Below are 19,261 nucleotides of genomic sequence, written 5' to 3' on the forward strand. Positions count from 1 at the left end.
GGACGGCATGGAAACTTCTGTGTTAAAACACAAGAGAACCCTTAACGTTAAAACCTCAAGCTTCCGGAGCATGTCGGCGGGAGGGATTTAACAGCGGAACCCAACATCCCCGGGTGACGTTTTCCAGCCGGAGTCAGGGTCAGAAGCAGCCTTTCCTACTGCGCAGGCTCAGTGCTGCTTACCCATCAGGGAAGCAATGTGGCTCCTGTGTGTGGCGGCGGCGGTCTTGGCATGGGGCTTCCTCTGGGTTTGGGACTCCTCAGAACGAATGAAGAGTCGGGAGCAAGGAGGACGGCTGGGAGCCGAAAGCCGGACCCTCCTGGTCATAGCGCACCCTGACGATGAAGCCATGTTTTTTGCTCCCACAGTGCTAGGCTTGGCCCGCCTAAGGCACTGGGTGTACCTGCTCTGCTTCTCTGCAGGTAGGAGGCCATAGGAGGGGCGATGGGAGCCGGGGCTTTGAAAGGGATTTAAGTGCTAACCGATCTCAGTCGCCTTCTTCTCGAAGAGTTTTCCGTAGGGAGCTAAGTGAATACACCGAAGGTCTTACCTCTGAACCCCTCACAGGCTAGGGACAGGAGCGGCCGGCTTACCTGGTGGGTTGGGGGACGTCGGCAGCTCGTGTACTACGCTGGCAGGATTGAGGAGCAGAGAAACAGTTGCAATTGGTTGCATTCAGTACCTGCATTTCCGTTGGGAACTCCACCTGTACTTGTTATTCTGTGGAACTTTTTTTTATTTGTAGAAGGAGCAAAAATATTGACCTTACTATATAGTACACGAAACAATCTATGCTGTATCGTGCCTGCTCAATCCTTAAAGTTAACTTCTAATGATAGTAAAAGACCTTCCTGCTGCCTTTAAAATGCAGCTTGTGCTAGTAACATGCATGTGTCAAATTGAAGAATTAGACATAGATGACTAGATAGAAAGTAATTTTGTAGGTAATTTTAAAGTTGAACTCCACCCAGCTTTCAGTGAAGGAACCTTTCAAATAATAGATTTTTGCTTACCATAGAGAAAAGATCAACTGACAAAGCAAATATTGACCATCAAGCTGAAATATGGTGATAACTGAACAGTTGTATAAATGAAGTAATTGAATTGTACACATACAATGGGTGAATTTTATGGTATGTCAAAGTATACCTCAATAAAGCTGTTTTTTAAAATTGCCCATGACCTCTTTTCCCATTTGGTTGTGTGTCTTTCCAATTCTTTTTCTATACAGCTTCTTCACAGAAATCACATTTCATAAAATTTTATATCGTTTTTACTCGACATTACTTTTTCATTTATTTACCAAATTCTTATTAAACATTATGTGCTAGGCCTTATTCTGTGCCCTAGGGATACAAAAGTGAAAAGCTAGATAAGAGCAGTGTCCTCATGAAACTTAAAACATGTGCTTATATTAATTAGATCTAAATGCATAGCCTGTTAAATGGCTTCATCGGGATAAACCTTAATCATCCCTTATTCTTTGTACATTCAGAGGGTTTTTTCCTAGTTTATTGCAAAGAGCAGAGAACATCTTTATGTATTTTATATTATTTCATTAGTATTAATTTCTAAAGTTGGCTGTTTTAAGGCTTTGCATGCAAAACACATTCCCAAAAACGAAATGCCAACTTACTCTTTTTTTTTTTTTTTTTCTGAGACAGTCTTGCTCTGTTGCCCAGGCTGGAGTGCAGTGGCGTGATCTCGGCTCACTGTAACCTCCACCACCCGGGTTCAAGTGATTCTCCTGCCTCAGCCTGCCAAGTAGCTGGGTTTAGAAGCGCATGCCACCACACCTGACTAATTTTTGTATTTTTAGTAGAGATGAGGTTTCACCATGTTAGCCAGGCTGGTCTCGAACTCCTGACCTCTAGTGATCCACCCGCCTCGGCCTCCCAAAGTGCTTGGGATTACAAGTGTGCGCCACTGCGCCTGGCCTACCCATTTACATTCTTACTGGCACTAATGAGAGTATCTGTCTTAATATATTACTTTCTGTAGCACTGACTGATTTTTTTTTATCTTTTTTTTTTTTTTTTTTTTTTTTTTGAGACGGAGTCTTGCTCTGTCGCCTAGGCTGGATTGCAGTGGCGTAATCTCGGCTCACTGTAAGTTCTGCCTCCTGGGTTCACGCCATTCTTTCTGGGACTACAGGCGCCCACCACCGTGCCCAGGTAATTTTTTTATTTGTTTTTAGTTTTTAGTAGAGTCGGGGTTTCACTGTGTTAGCCAGGATGGTCTTCATCTCCTGAACTTGTGATCTGCCTACCTCAGCCTCCCAAAGTGCTGGAATTACAGGCGTAAGCCACTGCACCTGGCCATTTTTTATAAATTTCTTAATTTGTTTAGTATCTTCTCCCCCAAAAACCTTTGTTACCAGTAAAAGTAAACCATTTTACATATTTATTGAGAATTGGAGCCCAAACACTTTTCTTCTAAAATTTATGCTCTGTTAAGAATATTAATTGCAAATAGTTACAAGTAATACCACCATTTTTTCTTAGCTTCTAGGTTTGGTTGGGGGGGTTTTGTTTAGTTTTCTTTTTGAGATGGAGTCTCACTCTGTCACCCAGGCTGGAGTGCAGGGGCGCGATCTCAGTTCACTGCAACCTACGCCTCCCGAGTTTAAGCAATTCTCCTACCTCAGCCTCTCGAGTAGCTGGGACTACAGTGTGCACCACATGTTGGGCTAATTTTTGTATTTTTAGTAGAGCCGAGGTTTTGCTATGATAGCCAGGCTGGTCCCAAACTCCTGACAAGTGATCCACCCACCTCGGCCTCCCAAAGTGCTGGGATTATAGGCATGAGCCACCACACCCAGCTGGCCAGCTTTTAGTTGTATTTGTATTTTATATTACAACTATAGGAGTCAAATTATAAGCAAGTTTGTTACAAGGTCTTCAAAAGAAGCCTGGATTTTATTTGCAAAACATTATAGGTACAGCTCTTTAATAAACTTACCCTTATTTTCAATAGGTTCATAAAAATTTGGGACCAGAATTGAAAATTTTTTCAAATAAAAAATATAGGCCGGACATGGTGGCTCATGCCTGTAATCTGAGCACTTTGTGAGGTCGAGGCGGGCAGATCATGAGGTCAAGAGATCAAGACCATCCTGGCCAACATGTTGAAACCCCGTCTCTCCTACAAATACAAAAATTAGCCGGCTGTGGTGGTCCACGCCTGTAGTCCCAGCTACTTGGGAGGCTGAGGCAGGAGAATCACTTGAACCCGGGAGGCAGAGGTTGCAGTGAGCCGAGATCGCACCACTGCACTCCAGCCTGGCGACAGAGGGAGACTCTGTCTCAAAAAATATGTATAGAGAGAGAGAGCATGCACTTGGCACTCAATGTTTTTATTGTCTTTCATTATTTCCTCTGAATCCATTTTGTTTTTTATTGTATGTTATTTATTCTTTATTTGTGTTTTTATTTTATTTTTTTTTTTTTTGAGACAGAGTCTCACACTGTCTCTCAGGCTAGAGTGCAGTGGTTCGATCTTGGCTCACTGCAACATCTGCCTCCCGGGTTCAAGCGATTCTCCTGCCTCAGCCTCTCGAGTAGCAGGATTACAGGCATGCACCACCACGCCCAGCCAATTTTGTATTTTTAGTAGAGACAGGGTTTCGCCATGTTGGTCAGGCTGGTCTCAAACTCCTGACCTCAGGTGATCCGCCCACCTCGGCCTCCCAAAGTGCTGGGATTACGGGTGTGAGCCACCGCGCCCAGCCACACCAGGCTAATGTTTGTATTTTCAGTAGAGACAGGGTTTCACCATGGTGGCCAAACTGGTCTCGAACCCCTGACCTCATGTGATCTGCCTGGCCCGGCCTCCCAAAGTGCTGGGATTACATGCATGAGCCACCGAGCATGGCCTGTTAGTTTATTTTGTAAAAATGGGGTCTTGTTCTGTCTAGAACCTTTCCCCTCTAGACTGCACTGTCAGCTCTTCATATCAGGTGACAGAGCAAGACCCTGTCTTTATAAAATAAACCAAACATGAATAACATACAAGAAAAAACAAAATGGTAAGTTGGATTCAGAGGAAATAATGAAAGACAATAAAAATATTGAGTGCCAAGTGCATGCTCTGTATTTTTTATTTGAAAAAATTTTCAATTCTGGTCCCAAATTTTTATGAACCTATTGAAAATAAGGATGAATTTATTAAAGCTGTACCTGTAATATTTTGCAAATAAAATCTAGGCTTCTCTTGAAAATCTTGAAACAAACTTGCTTAATTTGACTCCTATAGTTGCAATATAAAATATAAATAAAACTAAAAGCTGGCTGGATCACAGCTCCCTACAGCCTCCAATTCTTGGGCTCAAGTGATCCTCCCGCCTCAGCCTACCAATAGTTGAGACTATAGGCGTGTGCTAGCACACCCAACTTTTTTTTTTTTTTTTTTTTTTTTTTTGAGATGGAGTCTCACTCTGTCGCCCAGGCTGGAGTGCAATGGCGCAATCTTGGGTCACTGCAACCTCTGCCTCCTGGATTCAAACGATTCTCCTGCCTCAGCCTCCCAAGTAGCTGGGACTACAGGCACGCATCACCACACCTGGCTAATTTTTGTTCTTGTTTTTGTTTTGTTTTGTTTTGTTTTGAGTCTAACTTTGTCTCCTGGGCTGGAGTGCAGTGGCATAATCTCGGCTCACTGCAACCTCCGCCTCCTGGGTTCAAGTGATTCTCCTGCCTCAGCCTCCCAAGTAGCTGGGACTACAGGCACGCATCACCACACCTGGCTAATTTTTGTTTTTGTTTTTGTTTTTGTTTTGTTTTGTTTTGTTTTGAGTCTAGTTTTGTCTCCCGGCCTGGAGTGCAGTGGCATAATCTCAGCTCACTGCAACCTCCGCCTCCCAGGTTCAAGTGATTCTCCTGCCTCAGCCTCCCAAGTAGCTGGGATTACAGGTGCCCGCCACTACGCCCAGCTAATTTTTTGTGTTTTTAGTAGAGACGGGGTTTCACCATGTTGGTTGGGCTGGTCTTGAACTCAACCTCGTGATTCGCCCGCCTCAGCCTCCCAGAGTGCTGGGATTACAGACGTGAGCCACCACGCCTGGCCAATTTTTGCATTTTTAATGGAGACAGGGTTTCACCATGTAGGCCAGGCTGGTCTCGAACTCCTCAAGTGATCCACCTGCCTTGGCCTCCCAAAATAATGGGATTACAGCATGAGCCACTGCTCCTGGCCTAATTTTTAAAATCACTTCTTAAATTCACAAGTCATTCAAACATGTGTGGATTAAACATTATCTATTCTGCTGATTTAACATTTTAATATGAAAAACAGGAAGCTATTAATTTGTAATATAATGAAAGCTATGATGTTTTGATGGAGAAAGTACTATGGACACAAAATGGAAAAAAGCATTAAATCTCTTTTCAGGGGTTTAGATTAAGGAAATCTCCAAATTGGTTTTCTTTTGAGCTGGACTTTAAAAATAGGAGTAGATATATATAGGAAGCAAGCAGTAGTAAAGGCATCAGTAACTCTTGGATTTGCATGAATAAGTCATTCTAACAAGATCTTCAGCTTAAGGGAAAGGGAGAAGCAGGGAAAAAATAATAATTGCTTTGTTATTGGTGGCTCATTTCATCCTGTCAGCAAGTCTATGAGGTAGGTACTATTGCTTTTTCCATTATACAAGTATGGGAACTGAGTCACAAAGTTTAAGTAACAACTGAAGTGACCAGCTACAGTGTAAAGAAGCCAGGACCCTGTGGTTTTTCTCTGTTCTAAAACCGTTACACCCAATCTGCCTCTCACATTGCCTTGTATGCCTTGTCAGTTGATGAAATATCTAAACTGATTCCCAGTGTATGTTCCAAGGAACATTAGTTCATCAAGCTGCTATTAAAAAAAAAAAAAGAGGCCAGGCACAGTAGCTCACACCAGTAATCCCAGCACTTTGGGAGGCCAAGGCGGGTGCGTCACGTGAGGTCAGGAGTTCCAGACCAGCCTGGCCAACTTGGTGAAACCCCATTTCTACTAAAAATACAAAAATTAGCCAGGTGTGGTGATGCACACCTGTAATCCCAGCTACTCGGGAGGCTGAGACAGGAGAATCGCTTGAACCCAGTAGGTGGAGATTGCAGTGAGCAGAGATCGTGCCATTGCACTCCAGCCTGGGCAATAGAGCAAGACTCTGACTCAGAAAAAATAAATAAATAAAATAAAAAGAAGGCCTTGGTCAGGTTTGGAGAATAGCCAGATGTGCTATCCTCTATGTAGACGTTTACAGTCTTTATGAGAATATCAACATCTTTGAGAAGCATTGCTGTAAAAAATTTTTACTTGGTTTAATCCAGTATTATTCCAATTTATGTGACCACTAAAATACCTACTAATAGATGCATCTCTTATATAGTAGGATGTCATTGAATATATATGGTAGAGAAGTAACGTAATCAGTTTTGTGTTTTAGAAAGCTCATTCTTGGCCAGGCGCAGTGGCTCATGCCTGTAACCCCAGAATTTTGGGAGGCCAAGGTGGGTGGATCACAAGGTCGGGAGTTCGAGACCAGCCTGGCAAACATGGTGAAACCCCATCTCTATTAAAAATACAAAAATTAGCCGGGTGTGGTGGTGGATGCCTGTAATCCCAGCTACTCGGGAGGCTGAGGCAGGAGAATTGCTTGAACCCGGGAGGTAGAGGTTGCAGTGAGCCAAGATTGCTCCACTGCACTTCAGCCTGAGCGACAGAGCTAGACTCTGTCTCAAAAATAAAAGCTCAGTCTTGGACCAGGTGTGGTGGCTCATGCCTGTAATCCCAGCACTTTGGGAAGCCAAAGTGGGAGGATTGCTTGAGGCCAGGAGTTCAAGACCAACCTGGTCAACATAGTGAGACCCCATCTATTTAAAAAAGAAAAAACAAAAAAAAAGAAAGCTCATTCTGGTGGCAATGGGGAGAATGGTCTGGAAGGAAAGATTGGAGTCAGGAAAACCAATTCAGCCCAGCCTTTCTTCTCTAGACTGCACTGCCAGCTCTCATATATCAGATTTCCACGTAATTCTGGTCTATACACTTTAGTCATCTCAACAACCCTGTCTTAATTACTGTAGCTTATAAAAGCTACACTAGGCTGGGCATGTTGGTTCACGCCTGTAATCCCAGCACTTTGGGAGACAGAGACTGGTGGATCACTAGTTCAAGAGAGCGAGACCATCTTGGCCAACATGGTAAAACCCTGTCTCTACTAAAAATACAAAAATTAGCTGGGCATGGTGATATGCGCCTGTAGTCCCAACTACTCGGGAGACTGAGGCAGGAGAATCACTTGAACCTGGGAGGCGGAGGTTGCAGTGAGCCAAGATTGCGCCATTGCACTCCAGCCTGTGCGACAGAGCAAGACTCCGTCTTAGGGGGAAACAAAAAGCTACACTATATTATAGAAGTGCTGTTATCTGATATGAATAGCCTTCTGATTGTTCTTCAGGGTATGTTTGCTGTTTTTGACCCTTTTTTCCAAATACCTTTTTTTACGGGGGGAGACAGAGCCTCACTCTGTTGCACAGACAATCTTGGCTCACTGTAACCTCCGCCTCCTGGATTCAAGTGATCCCCCTGCTTCAGCCTCCCGAGTAGCTGGAACTACAGGCGTGCACCACCACGCCCAGCTAATTTTTGTATCTTTAGTAGAGACGGGATTTTGCCATGTTGGCCAGGCTGGTCTCCAACTCTTGACCTCAGGTGATCCAATCCTCCTTGGCCTCCCAAAGTGCTGGGATTACAGGATGAGCCACCATGCCCAGCCCCGAAATACATTTTAGAATCAGCTTGGTGATGTTCAAGGAAAAATCTTGCTGACATTTTTTTACCCCCTTGAGACGGAGTCTCGCTCTGACATCCAGGCTGGAGTGCAGTGGTGCAGTCTCGGCTCACTGCAACCTCTGCCTCCCAGGTTCAAGCGATTCTCCTGCCTCAGCCTCCCAAGTAGCTGGAACTACAGGCATGTGCCACCATGCCCGGCTAATTTTTTGTATTTTTAGCAGAGATGGGGTTTCACCGTGTTAGCCAGGATGGTCTCGATCTCCTGACCTCGTGATCCGCCCACCTCGGCCTCCCAAAGTGCTGAAATTACAGGCGTGAGCCACAGTGCACGGCCCTTGCTGGCATTTTTATTGGAATTTCACTGACTCTACTGATTAATATAAGGAGAACTGACATTTCCAATATAAAGCCTTTCTGTCTCTGGTATTATGGTATGCTTCCATTTATTATATGTTGGCCTTCTTTACTATCTGTTAATAGTTTTATAATTAAGGTCTTAAATATGTGTTGAGATGATTATGTCATTGTGTCCATTAATCTGCTCTTATGTGTAGACATTCCTTTTGCAAATATAGTCTATTACTTTCTCATACTTCAGTATCTTCTTTAATTTCTTTAAATATATTAAACATTTATATCTGCTTCTAATTCCAGTTTCTGCAGTCTGTATATCTGATTCTGTTCTTTGTTCTAGTAATTCATTCAGGGTAACTTGGTTCCATGTGTATTTTGTGATTTTTTTTAAATGTAAACACGTTTCTTTTTTTTCTTTTTTTTTTTTTGAGATAGAGTCTTGCACTGTCGCCCAGGCTGAAGTGCAGTGGCACAATCTCGGCTCACTGCAAGCTCCGCCTCCCGGGTTCACACCATTCTCCTGCCTCAGCCTCCTGAGTAGCTGGGACTACAGGCACCTGCCACCATGCCCGGCTAATTTTTTTTTTTCAGTAGAGACGGGGTTTCACTGTGTTGGCCAGGATGGTCTCGAGCTTCTGACCTCATGATCCGCCTGCCTCGGCCTCCCAAAGTGCTGGGATTACAGGTGTGAGCCACCGTGCCCGGTGTTTTGTTTTTGTTATTGTTGTTGTTTTTTTGTTTTTTGCACGTGTTTCTTAGAACCATATTTGTGGTAATATTTTGGTGATTTACTTTAGCTTCAGCCAGGTAGCTAAGGGCACTACCTACCTCTTATCACTCTAAAATTTTAGATTGAGATTTTTCAGGCCACAGACGTCATATAAATTCAGGGATCAAACCCAAGAGCATTCCTTGTGGAATGCTGTGTAACAAATTGTCTCAAGACCTTGTAGCTTAAAACCATAATTAAATCTTTCCAGCCTGTGTGCTGGCACACACCTATAATCCTGGCACTTTCTGAGGCCGAAGCAGGAGGATCACTTAACCCAAGAGTTCAGCCCGGGCAACATAGCCAGACCAGGAAAAAAAAAAAAATGTTAGCCAGGTTTGGTGGCAGCTGCATGTAGTCTCAGCTACTTGGGAGGCTGAGGTGGAGGAACACTTGAGCCCACGAGTTTGCGACTACAGTAAGCTATGATGATCATGCCTTATAGACCGAGCCCGTCTCAAAAACAAACAACAACAAGAAAAACCAATCACCTTTTTTCTCATGGTTTCAGACAAAGTATACTTGTCTCTGCCTCACAACGTTTAGTACCTCATTTGGAGGACCCAAAGACTAGGGGCTGGAATCACCTGAATACTCATTCACTTACATATCTGGCTGTCAGCTGGGGACTTTGCTACAGATGTCAGCCAGAACGTCCACATATGGTATATCCATGTGACTTGGGCTTCCTCACAACCTGGTGGCTGGGTTCTTGGGCAAGTGTCCTAAGAAAGAACCTGTGCTAGGGATAACCATATTTCCTTTTATGACCTATCCTTGAAAATCATGCAGTATCATAAGCCACATCCAGGTTCAAGGAGAGAATTAGATTCCACCTCCTAAAGGGGAATGTAGACGTTCTACAAGTGCATGTGGGACTAGAAATATTGCTGTAGCTACTTTTGGAAAATACGGTCTATCACACCAAGTAAAGGAGAGTATGTGGTTAGCAATTCTTAGGGGGTGACATTTTTTCTTATTTTCCCTTCTACTAGAACCAAGTCTACAGATAGGATGTAGCCCCACCATATCTGTCTAGGGCAAGTTTTTTCCTGGTTCATCCAGTGAAGGTATTGCCTTTTGAAGGTCTTGTCTTTATGTGGAGGTCTCCTTATTTGTGTCCAAGCTTTATCTGCTGCTCCCCTGACTTTAGGCCGCCAAGGATATGTAGATGTTCTCAAAGTGCTCTGGGTCAGCCCCATAATACCTCTCAGGATTTATGTCTACCTATTGTTTTAGTCCTTAAGTATATCCCTTACTTTCCTGCTAGTTAAACCATGCATTCTAGAACATGTTTGCCTTTTATCTCACATGTTCAGGTATTCGTCCTGAGGGTTTCTCTGCATATCTGATTTACCATATTGCCTAAATAGAATTTATTAGGTTATTTGTAATACTGCTTTTTTTTTTTTTTTTTTTTTTTTTTTTTTTTTTTTTTGAGACAGAGTCTTCCTCTGTCACCCAGGCTGGAGTACAGTGGCACGATCTCGGCTCACTGCAACCTCCACCTCCCGGGTTCAAGTGACTCTCCTGCCTCAGCTTCCCGAGTAGCTGGGATTACAGGCGCATGCCACCATCATGACCAGCTAATTTTGGTATTTTTGTAGAGCCAGGGTTTCACCATGTTGGCCAGGCTAGTCTCAAACTCCTGACCTCAAGTAATCCACCCGCCTTGGCCTCCTAAAGTGCGGGGATGACAGGCATGAGCCACCACGCCAGGCCTTAATATTGCTTTTAATCATTAATAATTCTTCACAGTTTTTTTTTGAAGATGGAGTCTCACTCTGTCGCCCAGGCTGGAGTGCAGTGGTGCAATCTCAGCTCACTGCAACCTTCTGCCTCCCAGGTTCAAGCAATTCTCCTGCCTCGGCCTCCCAAGTCGCTGGGACTACAGGCACATGCTGCCATGCCCAGCTAATTTTTTATATTTTAGTAGAGACGGGGCTCCACCGTGTTGCACAGGCTGGTCTCAAACTCCTGAACTCAGGCAATCCACCCACCTCGGCCTCCCAAAGTGCTAGAATTACAGGCGTGAGCCACCACACCTGGCCTAAAGTTTTTCATATTGAGATATATTTAGATCTAGCCTCAAAAGTGTTAGTCTTGTCTTTCTAACTCTGTTCTTTCCAACTCAATATATTTGGGTTTTTTTTTTAATACGATTTTAAGTATTGACTGCATCCTGTAAAGAATGAAATAGGCTGGGGCTGGCCACTGTGGCTCAGACCTATAGTCCAAGCACTTTGGGAGGCTGAGGTGGGTGGATCACTTGAGGCCAAGAGTTCCAGACCAGCCTGGCCAACATGGCGAATCTCCGTCTCTACTAAGAATACAAAAATTAGCCAGGTGTGGTGGCGCAAGCCAGTATTCCCAGCTACTCGGGAGGCTGAGGCAGGAGGATTGCTTGAACCCAGGAGGTGGAGGTTACGGTGAGTGAGATCATGCCACTGCACTCCAGCCTACAAGGCAGAGCAAGACCCTGTCTCAAAAAAAAAAAAAAAAAAAGAATGGAATGGGCAATGGCTCATGCCTGTAATGTCAGCACTTTGGGAGGCCAAGGCGGGATGATCACTTGAGCCTAACAGTTCAAGACCAGCCTGGGCAACATAGTAAGACATCATCTCTGCAAAAAAAAAAAATTAGCTGAGCATGGTGGCGTGTGCCTGTGGTCTCAGCTACTCAGGAGGCTGAGATGTGAGGATAGCTTGAGCCCGGAGGTTAAGGCTGCATTGAGCTGTGATAGCACCACTGCACTTCAGCCTGGGTGACAAAAGAAAAAAAAAAGTGGAATGAATTAGTAATGGAATAAATTGGTCTCAAACTCCTGACCTCAAGTGATCTGCCTGCCTTGGCCTCCCAAAGTGCTGGGATTACAGGCGTGAGCCACCACACCCAGTGAAAGGTAGCAATTTCATTAGTAAGAGTCGATATGAGTACAATCCTTTTGGGAATAGTGAGAAATGACACTACTCGCAAGTATGGCTATATTGGCTGATAATAGCATGTGACAATGTTTCTTGATCTGCAGAGATATGAGCTCATTTTTCTTTTTAATTTTCTTTTCTTTTTTTCTTTTTTTTTTTTGAGATGGAGTTTCACTCTTGTTGCCCAGGCTGGAGTACAATGGCGTGATCTCGGCTCACTACAACCTCTGCCTCCCAGGTTCAAGCGATTCTCCTGCCTCAGCCTCCCAAGTAGCTGTGATTACAGGCATGTGCCACCATGCCCGGCTAATTTTGTATTTTTAGTAAAGATGGGGTTTCTCCATGTTGGTCAGACTGGTCTCGAACTCCCAACCTCAGGGGATCCGCCCACCTTGGCCCCCTAAAGTTTAGGATTACAGGCATGAGCCACTGCACCCGGCCTTTTTAATTTTTTTATCTTAATGATCCTTTAAAGACAATTTCTGTTTTATAGGGATAATGCCTATAATCCCAGCAATTTCATAATTGAAAGATTTTATTCATTGAAAATCCAGTTTTTAATATTATTTAAATTGTGGTAAGACATACATAAAAAGAACTTACCATTTTAAACTTTCTTTTTTTTTTTTTTGAGATGGAGTTTCACTCTTGTTGCCCACACTAGAGTGCAATGGCATGATCTCGGCTCACTGCAACCTCTGCCTCCCAGGTTCAAGCAATTCTCCTGCCTCAGCCCCTTGAATAGCTGGGGTTACAGGCACCCACCACCACCATGCCCGGCTAATTTTTTATATTTTTATTAGAGAATGGGGTTTCACCATGTTGGCCAGGCTTGTCTTGAACTCCTGACCTCAGGTGATCCACCTGCCTCGGCCTCCCAAAGTGCTAGGATTACAGGCGTGAGCCATTGCGCCTGGCGATTTTTTTTTTTTTTTTTGAGATGGAGTCTTGCTCTGTCACCCAGGCTGGCGCGATCTAGGCTCACTGCAAGCTCCACCTCCCGGGTTTACTTACGCCATTCTCCTGCCTCAGCCTCCCGAGTAGCTGGGACTACAGGCTCCCGCCACCACGCCTGGCTAATTTTTTGTATTTTTAGTAGAGACAGGGTTTCACCGTGTTAGCCAGGATGGTCTCGATCTCCTGACCTCATGATCTGCCCGCCTTGGCCTCCCAAAGTGCTGGGATTACAGGCGTGAGCCACCACGCCCGGCGATTTTAAACATTTTTAAGTGTTCAATTCCATGGCAGTAAGCACTTTCATAGTATTATGTAACCATCACCACTATTTCATCATGCCAAATAGAAACTCATTTAGCATTCCTTTTCCTCTCCTCTCCCAAACCTCTGGTAACCACCATTCTTTCTATCTCTATGAATTTGTCTATTCTAGGTAACTTGAATAAGTGGAATCATACAATAATTGTTATTTTATGCCTGGCTTATGTTAATTAGCATGCTGTTTTCAAAGTTCATCCATATTGTGGCATGTATCAGAACTTCATTTCTGGTTGAGCTCAGTGGCTCACGCCTGTAATCCCAACACTTTGGGAGGCCGAAGTGGAAGGATCCCTTGAGACCAGGAGTTCAAGACCAGTCTGGGCAACATAGTGAGATTTCATCTTTACAAAAAATAAAAATAAAAAAATTAGCCTGGCTGGGTGGTGAGTGCCTATAGTCCCAGCTACTTGGGAGGCTGAAGTGGGAGAATCCCTTGAATCCAGGAGGTCAAGGCTGCAGTAAGCTCTGATCAGTCTGCTGCATTCTGGCCTGGGTGACAGAGCAAGTCTCTGTCTCAAAAAAAAACTTCATTTCTTTTTATGGCTTTATTAATATTCCATTGTGTATATATACATATATATGTATGTATATATACCACATTTTGTTTATCATTCATCTAACGATAGGCACTTGGGTTATTTCCAGTTTGGGGCTATTATGAGTAATGGTTCCATGAACATCAGTGTACAAGTATTTATTTGAGTACCAGTTTTCCTTTTTTTTTTTTTTTGAGTATAATTGCTGAGACATATGGTAATTCTGTATTTAAATTTTTTGAGAATTGACAAACTGTTTTCTGCAGCAACTGTACAGTTTTACGTTGCCACTAGCAATGAACTATGGTTCCAGTTTCTCCACATCTTTGTCGACATTTGTAATTTTCCATTTTTTGGACTATAGCCATCCTAGTAAGTGTGCAGTGATGTCACATTGTGGTTTTGATTTTCATTTCCCTAATGACTAAGGATGATGAGCATCTTGCATCTTTTCACATGCTTATTGGCCATCTATATATCTTCTTTAGAGAATGCCTATTCAAGTCCTTTGCCCATTTTCTGATTCTGGTTTCATTTTAAAGTCATGATTTTTTTTTTTTTTTTTTGAGACAGAGTCTCACTCTGTCACCAGGCTGGAGTGCAGTGGCACGATCTCAGCTCACTGCAACCTCTACCTCCTGGGTTCAAGAGATTCTCCTGCCTTAACCTCCTGAGTAGCTGAGACTACAGGCGTGTGCCCACCATGCCCAGCTAATTATTGTACTTTTAGTAGAGATGGGGTTTCACTATGTTGGCCAGGATGGTCTCAATCTCTTGACCTCGTGATCTGCCTGCCTTGGCCTCTCAAAGTGCTGGGGTTACAGGCATGAGGCACTGTGCCTGGCCAAGTCATAATTTCTTAGACTGGGTTCTGTGGATACATCCTAACAGAAGAGGATCCAGCTCTCTTAGTTTCAGCTTCCTTTGGGAACCCAGGCCTCTGGGCTCCAGTAACACTGCCTCCTTCCTTTACCTCACCAACCGAGGGTTGGTAGTCACTTCTTGCTGTCTCTAAACTCTGGGTTACTTCACTGTTCCTTTTGTCCCTTAGATCCTCCCTCAGTTTTGTGTCAAAATCTTTACATTAAATTCTTGCTGTTGTAACTATTGGATGTGGTTTCTGTTACCCTGGATAGATCTTGACATAGCATCTAAATTCCCTCATTTTACAGGGGAAGAAACTTGTACCATTTTGTCTTCCAAATACGTTTTAGAATTACTTGGTCATGTTAAAGGAAAAACATTGCAGCTATTCCTTCCCATAACATACTTCTCAGTCGTAACTAGCAATCTAGCAGTCATAATCACTTTTTTTTTTTTGAGATGGAGTCTCACACTGTTACCAGGCTGGAGTGCAGTGGCGCAATCTCGGCTCACTGCAACTTCTACTTCCTGGGTTCAAGCTTTTCTCCTGCCTCAGCCTCCCAAGTAATTACAGGCTGGGATTACAGGCCTGAGCCACCGTGCCCAGCCTCATAATCACATTTAATACAAAATAAAGTCACAATGTAAAGACTCAAATTTATACATCACAATGTATAAAGGTAAAAATTTTATTTTTAAAGAATAAAATTAAAGAAATTAAAGAATTTCTCCAAATTCATATAGTTAGTAAAAGGCCAGATAGTATTGGGACCATGATGCCTTCATGCCCAGTCCACTTCTTGTTCTAACAAATTAAAACTTCCCGGGTTGGAGTGGGAGAGGAGCTTTTTTGCTTTATATGGTTTTTTTTTGGTTTTTGTTTTTCTTTTTTTGGTAGAGAGAGGTCTTGCTATATTCCCCAGCCTGGTCTTGAATTCCTGGCCCCATACAGTGTTCCCGCCTTCCAAAGTTCTGGGAGCTGGGATTACAGGCAGGAGCCACCACACCCAGCTTCTTACTGATTTATTTTCTTTTTCTTTTTTTTTTTTTTTTTTTTTGAGACACAGGGTCTCACACTGTCACCCAGGCTGTAGTGCAGTGGTGTGGTCATGGTTCACTATAGCCTCGAACTCCCAGGCTCAAGCGTTCCTCCCACCTCAGCCTCCCGAGTCAGTGGGACTACAGGCATGAGCCACCATGCCCAGCTAATTTTTAAAATTTTTCTTTTGTGAAGACAAGGTCTCACTATGTTGACCAGGCTGGTTTTGAACTCCTGGCCTCAAGTGATCCTCTTGCCACAGCCTTCCAAAGTGCTGGGAATACAGACATGAGCCACTATGCCCAGCTTTGATTTTTTTTTAACCATATAAATCTATTACCTATTTAGAATAAATTAATTTTAAATTTAAGTAAAATAAAATGTTTACCTTTATAAATTATGATGTATAAATTTGAGTCTTTACAAAATGTCTTTACTTTGTATTAAATGTGATTATGATTGCTAGTTATGACTGAGAAGTATGTTATGGGAAGACTACTAAGCATACAATTGTGCATGAGCTTATACACAAACACACACATAATGTTCTACATCTAGAAATTACATTAATTTTATTATTTTCTGTTTCCTAGAATAATGGTCTCAAAACTCTTTGGTCACATTTTCCTATCAGTAAAAAATGTTGAGTTTTTTATTTATTTACAATATATATCACAAGTACATGGATTAATGTGTACATTAAAAACATTAACAAAAACTTACATTTATAAAAAACAAGGTAAACAAATTAGGGGGAGACGGCTGAGCACTGTGGCTCACTCCTGTAATCCCTTCACTTTGGGAGGCCGAGATGGGTGGATCACCTGAGGTCAGGAGTTCAAGACCAGCCTGGCCAACATAATGAAATCCCGTCTCTACTAAAAATACAAAAATTAGCCAGGCATGGTGGCGGGCACCTGTAAACCCAGCTACTCAGGAGGCTGAGGCAAGAGAATCGCTTGCACCCGAGAGGCAGAGGTTGCAGTGAACTGAGATCACATCACTGTACTCCAGCCTGGGCAACAAGAGCAAAACTCTGTCCCAAAAAAAAAAAAAAAAAAAAAAAAAAACAAGAAAGAAAAGAAAAGAAAATTAGGGGGAGACATCCTAATGCTTTTCCTCCACCACCCCAGAAGATTATTTTGTGCATCCCAGGGTGCACCCGTCTTACTTGGACATTGTTCTAGAATGTATCAGTTAAAAGCTGCTGAAGGATCTCAGACATGTGTTCTGTTGAAGTGCCTACATGTTCACCAAACTTATTGAAAATAGTTAAAATGGTCCTTGACTTCAGCTTCCAGAACTGTTGTAAGTTCCTTAGTTCAAACGCAAAGCAATAAAACTGGCCCCAATAAAACACATTAGCCTCAATTCTAAGCAGTTTCTGATAACCATAATCATAGACTAATGTGCACAGCCTTTGAACTTAGCAATTGCAGCACTAATGTACATGAGACTATTTATCACCAAAAATCAAGTAATCTAGGGAGAAAAAATGGGAAAGGGTATGTGCAGAGATTTGAGGGAAACCCAAAATATACACAAAATAGTTTATGACTTAAAAAGAAAAAACGCAGAAAAAGGTATGATGAGGACAATACAAAGCTAAACCTGTAAACTAAACCTGTTTGCTGGGCGCAGTGGCTCACACTTGTAATCCCAGCACTTTGGGAGGCTGAGGCAGATGGATCACAAGGTCGGGAGTTCAAGACCAGCCTGTCCAACATGGTGAAACCCCATCTCAAATAAAAATACAAAAATTAGCTGGGCGTGGTGGCGGGTGCCTGTAATCCTAACTACTGAGCTGAGGCAGGAGAATCGCTTGAACTCTGGAGGCAGAGGTTGCAGTGAGCCGAGATCACGCTGCTGTACTCCAGCCAGGGCAACAGAGCAAGACTCTTAAAAAAAAAAAAAATAGCCATTATCTCCACTTAACTGGTGAAGAAACTGTGGCTCAAGAAAGTTAAGTAACTTGCACAAATCAGACCTGCAATTATTTATTGGAGAGTTGAATTAACAGGTGCATTAGCTGGATGGTTGCTCAAAATGAGTCCAACTTAAGTGATACCAAAATGTCACTGTATTATTATTTGTAAGGATACAGAGGAGTTTTATTTACCAGGACTATTTTTAGGGAATATAGTATATGTTTTGGGAAAATAAAGAATATATAAGTTGTTTGGGGTGCCAGTGGGATCAAGATCCCCTTGGGGTATGCTGGATAGCTGGCTGTGAAACTCTTCAAAAGAGGAAGCTTTCCTAAATGGTATCTGCACATTTTTCTGTAATACTCAGGAGTAGCAGCCTCTATTTTCTTTTTCTATACCAACAAGAATGAGCTTGGAAAGCTTCACCCTTAAATCAATGTTAAACAGTTATTTGAGGACTGTCAATGAAGAGGGGGCCCCAGTTGTTCTGAGTGGTCATACATGGTTTGATCCTAAATCTGCTTAACTTCAAAGTTAGTACCCTTGGCTGTGTACCATGCTGCCTCTAGCATGTGACTGAAATGCAGACAGACAGATAGGTATATAGATACAAAGATGGGAAAGAATTGTGAATGGTGGTTCTAAAGATTGTGCTACTGGTAGTCTTCTCACAGGAGTATCTTGGTGTCGTGTTTTCTTAAACTTTGTATCATAATCACACATTTTCAGGCAGCTTAAATCCTTTAAGGAACAAAAACAGGATAAGAATGAGTGAATAGATAGGTCTCCACTGTTAAAAAAAAATCTACCACTGTATGTTTGTTATCCTCAGGAAATTACTACAATCAAGGAGAGACTCGTAAGAAAGAACTTTTGCAGAGCTGTGATGTTTTGGGGATTCCACTCTCCAGTGTAATGATTATTGACAACAGGTAATATATCTTTTAACAATGTAGAAATTTATTGGCAATAAATATGCAGTGATATACTCAAAAGACACACAAAAAACTAATGTGAGTGGCTGAGAACATCTTGTATGAAAAGTCTAGGGCTCGGTGCCATGGTTCACGCCTGTAATCCCAGTACTTTGGGAGGCCGAGGTGGGCGGATCCCTTGAGGTCAGGAGACCAGCCTAGCCAACATGGTAAAACCGCATCTCTACTAAAAATACAAAAATTAGCTGGGCATGGTGGCCCAGCTACTAAAGAGGCTGAGGCAGGAGAATCACTTGAACCCAGGAGTCGGAGGTTGCAGTGAGCTGAGATCAAGCCATTGCACTCCAGCCTGGGCGACAGTGAGACTTCATCTCAAAAAATAAAAGAAAAGAAAAGTCTACATAAAATAACTTCACAGTGGGGCACAGTGGCTTACGCCTGTAATCCCAGCACTTTGGGAGGCTGAGGTGGGCAGATCACCTCAGATCAGGAGTTCAAGACCAACCTGGCCAAACATGGTAAAACCCCGCATCTACTAAAACTACAAAAATTAGCCGGGCGTATCGGCACATGCCTGTAATCTCAGCTACTTGGGAAGCTGAGGCAGGAGAATCGCTTGAACCTGGGAGGCAGAGGTTGCAGTGAGCCAAGATCACACCATTGCACTTCAGCCTGGGTGACAGAGCAAGACTCCATCTCAAAAATAATAATAATAACTTCACATTTGTTTTTAAATGACAGCGTGATTGAAATAAATTTTTTAACTTCTGTTCGGATTTTTTTTCCTGACATGGCTACTTCTCTTTACATCTATAGCTTTAAAAAGTTTTATTATAAATTTCAAAAACATACAAAAGTATA

At 42.9% G+C, this 19,261-nt stretch overlaps 1 protein-coding gene across 5 annotated transcripts in view; it reads left to right on the top strand.

Moving 5' to 3' along the window:
- Positions 1–176: 176 nt before the first annotated feature.
- Positions 177–19,261, top strand: part of PIGL (phosphatidylinositol glycan anchor biosynthesis class L) — a 134,591-nt gene continuing 115,506 nt past the window's right edge. For 4 of the 5 annotated variants that reach the window (XR_010124707.1, XR_010124706.1, XM_063656596.1 and 1 more), the window contains exons 1-2: positions 197–422; positions 18,298–18,397. Coding sequence is in view for 3 of the 5 variants with exons in the window: in XM_063656596.1 (XP_063512666.1) it covers positions 197–422; positions 18,298–18,397 (326 nt within the window). In the remaining 2 variants the exon portion in view is untranslated. Of the gene's footprint in view, positions 423–18,297; positions 18,398–19,261 lie in introns of all 5 variants that reach the window. The other variant, XM_054456647.2, reaches the window with a different exon arrangement.

Source organism: Pongo pygmaeus, chromosome 19 (genome assembly GCF_028885625.2).
Source record: "Pongo pygmaeus isolate AG05252 chromosome 19, NHGRI_mPonPyg2-v2.0_pri, whole genome shotgun sequence".
Taxonomy (NCBI): domain Eukaryota; kingdom Metazoa; phylum Chordata; class Mammalia; order Primates; family Hominidae; genus Pongo; species Pongo pygmaeus.